Below are 10508 nucleotides of genomic sequence, written 5' to 3'. Positions count from 1 at the left end.
CGCAAGGCCGTATAAATCGCTTCTAAGGCAGCCGAGAATTTTCAGTTGAGCGTCAATTGTCGTTCCGTCGGCAACGTTCTGAGAAAGAGAGAGGGTGCGTGAGAAACGGTCCGAGTTTACCCGTACGAATATCCGAACGTCATTTCTCTCATGCACTACGTGGAGTACGCATCGATAGTGAACGAACCGAAACAGCGGCTGTAGAAACGCTGTTGACCTGTCAGTGAACTTGTACAAAGGAATCAGTGCTACGGACATTACAGTGTGCACGTTCGCGCCCGCAACCATGCAGGGCTACCAGAGGAATTTCGAAGAGCAGCAGAGGGACCAAAGGGATGACGAGACGATCGTCGTGGACCTCGTCACGCCGCAGTACCAGCTGAGCCCTCCGCACAGCCCGCCGTCGGGGAACGCGGCGAAAACGCCGGACAAAGGTAATTTCCCTCCGTGTTTTATTCGAATTAGCCGTGTTAGCGAGATAATTATCCTGACGTAACGCGGACTCCTCGAAGGGTTCAAAGAAGAGATCTCCTCCTGTCTCCAGTCTCTTTTTCTTGCAATCGATGCTGGCAATTTTTATTCTGCATAACAATTTACACTCATGCGATACAATTTACATTCTGCATTACAATTTGCATTTTGCATAACAGTATACATTCTGCATAACAATTTACATTTTGCATAACAATTTACATTCTGCACATTAGTATATCGATTAGAAACGATCAGGCGAGTTCCTCGCGACGATTGCAAAAAAAAAGACAAAGAAGACAGGGAGCAGATCTCGACAACAGTCTGCGAGACGATTTGTATTGATGAATGCTCCAATTCCAAATATAAACATAGTAGCGGAGATTTGAATTGGCGGCGGTTAAAATCGCAATGACAGACCGACACCGTCGCCGACATTGCCACAATCACAATGGGCAATACTATACACGTATGCGCGCAGCATGCAAATACAGTAGCAATTACAAAAGAGAAGACGCTATTATCTCTGTCTTATTTTATTTTTCTTTTCTTCGTATTTTATTCGATGTTTTAACGCGGTAATATTCGAATTAAATTCTTCCCTTTTGCTTGAGAAATTGTTATGAGGTTCCCACGGCATTTCGATTATTTACACAATGAAAAATAACTAAAATTGTTCATAGCATAATTAACAACCCTGAGCGATCCACCGCGAGTAAATAATTGTTATATTAACGGGCACCGTCGTGAACGCGTTAAAATTAGACGATTTTATTTAACGCGAAAAAAGAGTTAAAACTATTTGTCGACGCTTTGACTCGGCGGAGCAACTATTTAACCACGCTACTTTCAACTTTCGTTCGTTTTAATTCGGGGCTGATAATAAACGACAGGAACCCTTAAAAGGGACAGCCGAGGCTACGGAGTTTATTGAAGAAATGATTTTATGGTCGCGGCCTGGCTGCCTGGAAGCAGCTCGTTCCCTAAATTTTGTTTATTGCTAAGGCGTTTTCGAAATTGGCGTTGCGAATTATATGTCGGCCGTCGGCAGGCCTCTCTCGCTTTTGTCAGCCGACGAAACGGGCCGCTCTCGAAAGGAAAAGCTTAGAATCAATAATCCTTTCCCGACCGTGGGGAACATTTTTCACCCGGTCTTAAAATTGCCGTGTATAATTACTGCCTCGTCTATTTCATAAAGAATTTAAAAATAGAATAATTTGCTAGATACAACGATGGAAAAGGTTAAAAAGAGAAAGGGCCGACGAATTAATTTTACGTTCAAATAAGCAGAAATAAATAGTTGCATAGTAATATTTAGTCCTGGCAACGTTACAGTTCTTTAAGGGTTAAACGATTTAGATTTTCAAATCGATGATACGATAATAAGATCGAAGACGGGGTGTAAAGGCGACTCGCATTTCCGTGATAAGACATCCGACGCCGGCAGACCGGAGAAAATCGGCCCGAGAGGTGGTCCCCGAAAGGATCCAGGTGAGGTCCAGCCGACCCGCCGGGCTCCTTTCATCTCGTTCCCCCGGTCTTTCTGCTCGCCTACGCGAGCCGGAATGCGATCGCCCGCTGCTCCACCGTCGACGACAATGTGTGTAACCGCGTTCGGCAAACAGACGGATGCCCCCCTTCGCCTTTCCGTTAGAACACAGTTCGTGTCGTGACAAATTGCGGGGTGTCGGCGACCGCTTAAAGGACCGCTTTACCACCGCAGGACAACTCGTCTACACGTAGCCGACAGCATCTCTAACCGTGTGTGCGTATCGTGTTCGTTTTTCAGACTCGTCGCCGTCGCAGCAACAGCAGCACCCCTTGTCGTCCATGGACCCGAATATCAGGAGGTATCGCACCGCGTTCACCAGGGAGCAACTGTCGCGATTGGAGAAGGAGTTCCACAGGGAGAATTACGTGAGCAGGCCGAGAAGATGCGAGCTGGCCGCTCAACTACACCTGCCCGAGTCGACGATCAAGGTGTGTACTCGGCGGATTTTAATCGCACCGCGGCCGATTAAGGGGAGACCGTTTTCTCTCGTGCTGGTCCGTTCGCCTGGCCAACGCCGCCGCGATAGTGTTTGCCGAGAACGGGGCAAACACGCGCGGCGAAGTTCAGTAAACAGTGACCTCGTACTCGGACCCCGAGAGCATAGAAAAGTGTTCTATTAACACCTCGGTCTGTTTAATTAATGTCGGTAATCGACGCTGGCGCGCGGGCACAGAGATGGGAGAGCCTTGGAGTTTGTTTCACTTTGGTGTTGCGCAACCGCTTCGAGAACCGCGGCGCGACCGTTGTTGTTCCGATAGAACTAGAGGATCGAAGAGAGAGGGAATAAGAGGGAGAGAGAGAGAGAGAGAGAGATCGTCTCGCTCATCAACGGGGATGCCAAGTTTTTCGCCGTCAGTTTTTGCCGACTCTCCGCCATGCTTGATCGACGATCATAGCTCGTCGAAGAGGGGGAGGAGACTTCGTCGGCAACGCGAGACTCTCGCCCCGGGTTCTTCTTCTCGCTTTCTCTGCCAGCGCTGTGTACCCGACACGCACGGGATCCCCGTCTTCTCTCGCTGTCTCGCCGTGTCGAGCAAACAGTCAATCACGCAAGGCAAACACTGTGGCCTCTCTTTGGTCTTCGCTTCGCCTCGATCCCCTTGATCCTTTTTCCGTGACTTCTTAATATCTTTCGACCGCGACCGGTCGATCCGGTCCGAGGTGTTAATCACTTTAATTAGCGGTTTTCCCGGGCCACCTTTGACTTTAATGGATCCCTTAATTTCTCATCTCGCGCTGCCACGGTTGTACAATGGCTATAAAACGCCTACCGATGGAAAAAAATGATCGAGGTGTTAAACGAACCGCGCGCGCGCGCGCTCGCTCGCTCGCCCGCTGCGCGCCTCGAAATCTACTTTTTCGGCACCCGTGTTCCGATCCCGTATCGTCGTCCCCGCTCGCCTGTCTCCCCCCCTCGGCGCTAATTTGCCTAGCGAAAATTAAAATACGCTTGACCGCCGCCGCGTTGAATATTTATCTTTTTATTCGAGACGCGCAGTGTTCGACGGGATCGTGTATAGTTTTGCGCAAGTCGCGCGTGTTACGAAGCCGACCATTATCGTTTCGCGACCGTCTCCCGGTGTCTCTCGAAAAATCGCAAGCGAGTATGACGAAATCATCCTCGCACCACTTCTGCTTTCGTTGATTAGCACCGCTTTGTTCGCGGATAATTTCCCTGAGAGAAATTTCTGTCTTCTGCGCGTTCTTTTCAATTTAGAAGAGACGCGGATAATCAGGTATTAAACCTAAGCACTCGGCGCCATTTTAACTCCAAATTTAGAATTATTTAAGATGACTTAGAGTATCTATACATCTCCAACAGTTTTTAAAAAAATAAATAGGTTTGATAGTGTAACCATTTCATTAGAATGTCATATAGTAATCTTCAGTGGTGGCTTGGAGCAAGGGGTTAATCCCGGCGTCCGACGAAGCCCTAAACAATTCGATAATCCTTAGAAACTACCTGAGTTAGCTCAAAAGATACGAGTTAACTAAAAATGTCTTTCCTCTTCTAATGGTAATAGCAAATAGTCTACCGTGCAAAGTAAAAATCCTAAAGAACGAAATCCGTTTCGTATAACGTTTTCGAATAACGTTTCGTTTCTCTGTTTCCAGGTGTGGTTCCAAAACCGTCGAATGAAGGACAAACGCCAGCGGATGGCGATGGCGTGGCCGTACGCCATGTACACGGACCCGACCCTCGCCGCCACCTTGCTGGCCGCAGCCTCGGTCACGCTGCCGCCACCGCCTTACCACGGCGGGCCAGGCCTGCAGCCGACACACATGGCACCGGGCTACCCGGCGGCCGCGGCGGCCGCCTATTACGCGGCCAGGTATTCGCCTTACACGGGAGTAGTGCCCACGAGCAGCTCCGCGGCCCTCCACAGGCCTCATCCACGCACGGCGGCCAGCTACCCGGCGCACCCCCATATCCTCCAGCATCACTCGACGCTGCCTCCCCTGCACTTGTCGGCCCTGGGCGTTCCCACCGTCGACAACGCCGCCTTCCAGATGAACAGCCCACCCACGAACGCGGCGACCACCTACAGGCCGACCTTGGTCGCCGAGCTGAGTCCGGTGCACTCGGACGCTTCGAGCGACTGCGACTGCGTCGGGGCGCAGCACCACCCTGGCCATCCCGCCGGCCAACAGATCCACGACAAGAACAGCCCGCCGCCGACCGTCGGCCACCCACCTACGATCAAGCTGCCGACCTGCCTGCCGACCAACATCCAAACGATCGGCGCGTTCGAGACGAAGAACGCGTACGCGGGCCTCGTCGCGGCGCCCAGCGTCGTCCAAGCGACCAAGATCGAGCCGCCGAAGCTGTTCCAGCCGTACAAGAACGACATACCCGAGAGAGCGTAAAGCCCCTTCGACGGCGCTCTCTCTGTATATATAACCGCCACGTGTAATATACCGATCATCCCCCCCACCCCCGGAGGCCACTCTCTCCTGTGAACATAGTTCGGCGAGATCCGCCCCCAAGTGCAACCCCTTGCCGTACGGCCTTCTCCGTGGAAAGATTGTTGTTCGACGAACGCGCTCGCGCGTCCCGAATAGTTAGCATCTCTCGCGATGTGTGCGATCGATCGGTTGTAATCAACGACGACCGATTAAAATGACAGCATCGTACAGGATGCGCGATCCATGTCCAACAACGGTTCGCTGTTCGATTTGAAGAGGCGTACTTTGCGGTGAGGAGATCCGGATCCGAGTGGAACTCGACGGGTACGGCAAGCGGCTAGCAAGTCATGTACAGAGATACGGTTAGGATGTAATGATCAGTCGAACTGCCAGCTTCTTTCTAGACTGTCCCAGACTGAGTGTGTATATATATATATATATATTATATAGGATTGTGTCGAACTGTTGCGTACTTGTACCTGTTAACGAATCGCGTGTAATATTTGTATGAACGTTTTGATCGTGTGAATGCGCGAGAAATGGTTGTGCAGTTTCAGTGCTGCGTCGCTCGGTTTTCAGGCGTCCGATCTTTTCGTTGTTCGGACTCGATTTCGACTGACTGCGAGAGTCAAGTTGTCTCTCTCTCGGTCAGTTTCGCGAGATCGGACGCGCGGAGCCGTGCGACGCCGCGTCGTGCCGTGGATATCCAGCGATGCTTCTATGTAATTTCGTCGTATAGGTCCGTAGACAATGTGCACAATTAATAGTTAATCGTTAAGTAATTTATTACGATCGTTATCCTTAAGATTTTACGAAATTACGAAACCAGAGTACGTACGTATTTATACCTAAGTTAATCGCCTGTGTGCTAGCCAAACGAGAATTAAATGTGAAAATATATATATATATATATACATATATATACATATATATATATACATATACGTTTATTTTATATATCTATTAATATTATATGATAATATAATATATATGCTGTTATGTATAATATCCATATCTATTATATATACGTATACGTATTGATAATATATAATGATAAATATATGTATATATTTATATATAAAACAGCGAGGATGAATAAATATAGTATAATGCATATGAATGGTTCCATGGTCGTTTGTGTTCCCGCGTATTTCTCATAGCTATAATTGCTGTAATTGCAATTTTTACTAAAGTTTTATCGAAGAAACGCCTTTATATATCTTGAGTCAATTGGAGATAATACTATTTAAATATGTTTTCATTGTTTTGCCGACAGAACCGTGTAAAGAATGTTACAGATAAGGTCAATCGTTTGTCTCATTTCCACGGAGTTCTCTCATTTGCAATTTACCGGATAACTAATTGAATTCTGTATAGGCTTAGAACATTCCCATTTGAATAAATTGTAATGCTGATAGCAGTGCTAATGGTATTTACTCAGTAAAATTACGTGTAATTGCGTCTCGATCGTTTGAATGGTAGAAACTGTATGTATATAGTAATAGCTCGTAATGGATTTGACTATAGAGGATTCGATTATATCGTTATATTTTATTTCGTTGTTCGCCGAGGATTATTCTTGTGCCTGGTTTTAACGTGGAGAACAGAAGTTACCATACGGTAGCCGCAGGACATTTTTCAGCGTAAGCTTGAAATAAACCGCTCTCAGCTTTGGGAGTACTGAATCAATCACTGTGTTTGTTGCCACCCTTCTCTCGACGTTCATAACGACGCCAACCCTTTCCTTCATTTCCACGAATACCACCATTGATCGATCTAGTTCTCATAGGGTCTACTTTCGGCCGAGTCTTTCGAATTATTAGAATTAAAGTTTACTGCAATTTAGATATTTTTCTATAAAAATCATTGCTCTGAAATTAAGGGCTTTGCGATTAAATTAATGATTAAAAGATAAAATTATGCAAAGTAAAATTAAGGGTTGTAAGAAGAAATTAAATATTATAATATAAAACCAAGGACTGTCATTATTCAAAATTAAATATTTCAGTTTTTAAGAGGACGGGTGGTTTTTGCTAATCTCTTAAACAGATAAGTAATACATAAAATAATTAAATGCTAGAAATAGAAAGTATTAATTACGATAGACGAGACAGTGTTGTTTGAATACAGTTATTACACTTAGTGTCGCTCGGAAAACAAAATGGTGTCCCGTGACGAATAGGGGTGGCTTTTGCGGAATGACGACGGAAGCACATGTGCCGCGCTGATCGCGCACGCATAGCTGGGAACTACGAATTTGGGGTGCCGGTGGCAATTAACTCTTCGAACGATTCTACCGGGAAACGAGATAATTTCGTATAAACGCCCCCGGCTCAACAACGCATTGAGGTTTAACTATGAATCCACTGCTGCCCACGCTCCCCCTTTATTCGGGCATCGACGAATTGTGGATCGTGCAGGATTACTGGACCACGTGAATATATCTTTGAGTAGGCGAACGTTGTCTCTCGGTTGTTACCAGGCTCGTAATGAACAATTTGTTATTGTTGCCAACAACAATTGATTATTGTCAAACTGATTAAAATTAAACTAAATTTGATTACGATTGAATTGAATTTTTTAAAAATTAAAGGAAATTTAAAATAGAAATTAAATTGAATTTGATTAAAGTTAAATTGAATTTGGTTAAAATTAAATTGAATTTTGTAATAATTTAATTGAATTTTGTAATAATTTAATAGAGGCCGGTGCAGCAATTGACACCGGAACTACCGTGTCAAGAATTAACTGTGTCTACAGAAAATGTACAGTAAATAATTGTTCCTGAACGCGGTGAAACGAACAATAAAGAAACATCCGTCTCAATCACGCCCTAACCTGAAAGTGAGAGCGTCTCGGCAGATAAAACCATTAAGATGGAACGTCTTCGTCCGCGTGAAACATATTGGGCAACACGGCTGACACCTGGAACTAATCCCGGATCAGTCCGCCGCGAAGATTCGGGATCAGCCTGCTACCCCAGCATCCCTTATCGCCGCGGACTGTAAAAGCGTCAGCAGGAAGCGACGCTGCGATCCACTATAACATAGTACCGTATAAAGCGCGACGATACGGCGTTGCCGAGTTCGACGTGCTCGTTAGAGACGAATCGTCCGAAGGTGCAGTCGTGGTCCGAGACGACTTCATTGATGCAACACAAGGTTTATAATCGAGCAGCGGCGGCTGCAACGAAGAAGACAAGATACCTGCTCACTCGTAAACCCATAAAATCTCTCCGAGCCCCCGAAGCGTCGCGGAGGGTAACGCGGGAGTAAAAAAATCGGCGCGCTGATCTCCCGTCATAAATATAAAACGAGCCGTTTTGTTGGTGGCCCGTAAAAAAATCATCGAAAAAATTTCGGAAAAAGAGATATGCCCGGGGGCCGAGTCGAGCCGGCGAGGACCGAACCGGAAGAATTATAAAATATTTAAGCTTTATATTATCTGGCCGAGCACCCTAACCTCGTAAAGCGTTCAGCCTTTTTTTCCCGAACGGTCAAATAGTCACGGGGGATGACTGTTACCGCGTTCAACTTTTTCGCCCCGTTTTTTCTTTTTTTTCGCCGAGTTCGCGCCCACCACCCCGGCAACTAATGTTTAAGTTAACGCTCGTAACTTCCGGCTAGGTGAAGCCTTTTTTTCCGAAACTCTGTTTAAAATTATTTCCTTAGGGCGATTTTCTGATAGACGAAGATAAACCCTTTAAAGTATTTTTAAGACTGTCTCGTTTCTTTAGTTAATCTAATTTAGATTAGCACGGTAGATAATCAAGACTCGTCGAATTTTTACATATTTATTTAGATAGTAATTTATTATTAAAAGATATTATTTGTGTACTGACGATACTGGAAATTAACGCTAGTCTAATAATTCTTTTGCAAATAGAAAATTGAGATAATATTATTCTACTATAGCCGAAACAGAAATTTAATTTTTAGCAACCACTAAACAAGAAATATTCTAAGATAACCTAATGAAATTATGCTACTGATCATCAACCAATTTACTAATACTTTAGTCATTTTTTAACATTTAAAATTAAGCAATATTTTCCATGGAAAATGCCTATTCGAAATATTCCAACCTTGGCAAGAAGGAATTACGTAATTGTTTAATTGAGAATTGAATTTCTGAAGCGAATAAAGATCAGCCGGCATCGCGTGACAGATCATTCTCCTGGCGCGACGTTCAGGACACGGATTCCAGCGAGTTCATCAAATATTAATATCCAATTTATACCTTCGACGCAGGGATCATCCCCCGTTGCGCGATCGCACCCTCCGAAATTACGTCGAGTTCCCTCGGATCGTGCAGGTCCCGTCGTCCCCTCGGTTTTAGGTGGCGCGGCCATCTTTTCGTGGAATCACTGTCGATCGTGGAATTGCATTATCTTATCTGACGGGCCATTAGGTGCCGTTTAAACGGCTCCTTCGTAACAATCTATTTACACTATTGTCCGTGGGGTGGATAGATTGCGAGCAGCATCCTTGCGTCAGGACAATGAGCATACGATAGCCTCCCGCTCCAGATAGCGATAATAACGAGTTATTTATGGGGATTTCTCTGTCCACGAGCTTCCACGTCATGTCATGGGAATGGCCAAAATGGTGGAGCGTACGGCAACTAGATATTATTATATTTCTAATATGGTATAACATTTTCTAATATTTTCTAGTATTTTAATCATTTTCGAATTCTTTCTAAGGTTCGAAAATAAAATTATGATGGTTAAAATATTAAGCAGAGGATCAAGAGAACGTGTTGCAAATAGACACTATGACATTTCTAATATTTCTAACATTTTCTAATAATCGCTAATATATATCAGATTTTCTAATATTCTCTAATAGTTTCTATTATTTTAATAATTTTCTAATATTTCTTTTCAATGCTTAAATATCAAACTATGTAGCTCAAAATACCGAGTTTACATTCAAAGGTAAAATCAAAATGGCGGAACATTTATAATATTCTAATAATTTTTCTAATATTGATTAATGGCTAAATGATGAAACTATGTTAGTCAAATCACCAAGTACAAGATATGCAAACAACAATTTATCCATTCAGGGTTGCCATAAAAAGGTCGAAACAACCACGCCGTCAAGATCGAGAACTGTTTATAAATTTTCAAGAGATCCAATAAATCGTGTCGCAGAACCAGGTACAAAGACCGGTAGGAAAACCAAGGGGGAGTAAAAGTGGAAAAACGGGCGCGAGTAGACCGGCCACGGGGGTTTTTCGTTATCGCCGGACAGTCGTAAGTGGCACCGATGGGTTTTGTTACGACCGCAGGAAGCGCTTCAACAGGCGGGATCGGTTTTTGTCCCCGGGTGGAAGAAGAAAGGGAAACCGGAATTTCTGAGGCGTGCTTTAAACCGTGATCGAGTTTGTCTCGCCGGCGTAAAGAAATGTTGACAGCTTTTGGTCACGTCTCCATAGACCGCCCGCGCCGCTGTCGAACTACGGCGTTAACATGTCCGCACGAGCTGCAACGGCGAGGGACCCCCCCGTGACGGCGACGTATCCCTTGCGAATCGAAGCCGGGATTTCACGGGCCTGCAGCGGCTACGTGGAA

The 10508-nt window shown here is 45.2% G+C and overlaps 1 protein-coding gene across 1 annotated transcript; it reads left to right on the top strand.

Moving 5' to 3' along the window:
* Positions 1-286: 286 nt before the first annotated feature.
* On the top strand, positions 287-4891 carry Eve (segmentation protein even-skipped). The gene is made up of 3 exons (XM_078178621.1): positions 287-434; positions 2261-2451; positions 4139-4891. Exons 1-3 carry the CDS (start codon positions 287-289, stop codon positions 4889-4891), a joined length of 1092 nt encoding a protein of 363 aa, XP_078034747.1.
* The last annotated feature ends 5617 nt before the right edge of the window (positions 4892-10508 follow it).

The sequence above is a fragment of the Augochlora pura genome, chromosome 4, assembly GCF_028453695.1.
Source record: "Augochlora pura isolate Apur16 chromosome 4, APUR_v2.2.1, whole genome shotgun sequence".
NCBI lineage: Eukaryota > Metazoa > Arthropoda > Insecta > Hymenoptera > Halictidae > Augochlora > Augochlora pura.
The sequence above is the reverse complement of the archived record's forward strand: the minus strand, read 5'-3'. Positions and strand labels throughout refer to the sequence as shown.

Coding starts and splice junctions, on each gene's coding strand:
- Eve (XM_078178621.1), top strand. CDS start 287: ATGCAGGGCTACCAGAGGAATTTCGAAGAGCAGCAGAGGGACCAAAGG. Junction 435..2,260: donor GGCGAAAACGCCGGACAAAG/GTAATTTCCCTC, acceptor TTCGTTTTTCAG/ACTCGTCGCCGTCGCAGCAA. Junction 2,452..4,138: donor TGCCCGAGTCGACGATCAAG/GTGTGTACTCGG, acceptor CTCTGTTTCCAG/GTGTGGTTCCAAAACCGTCG.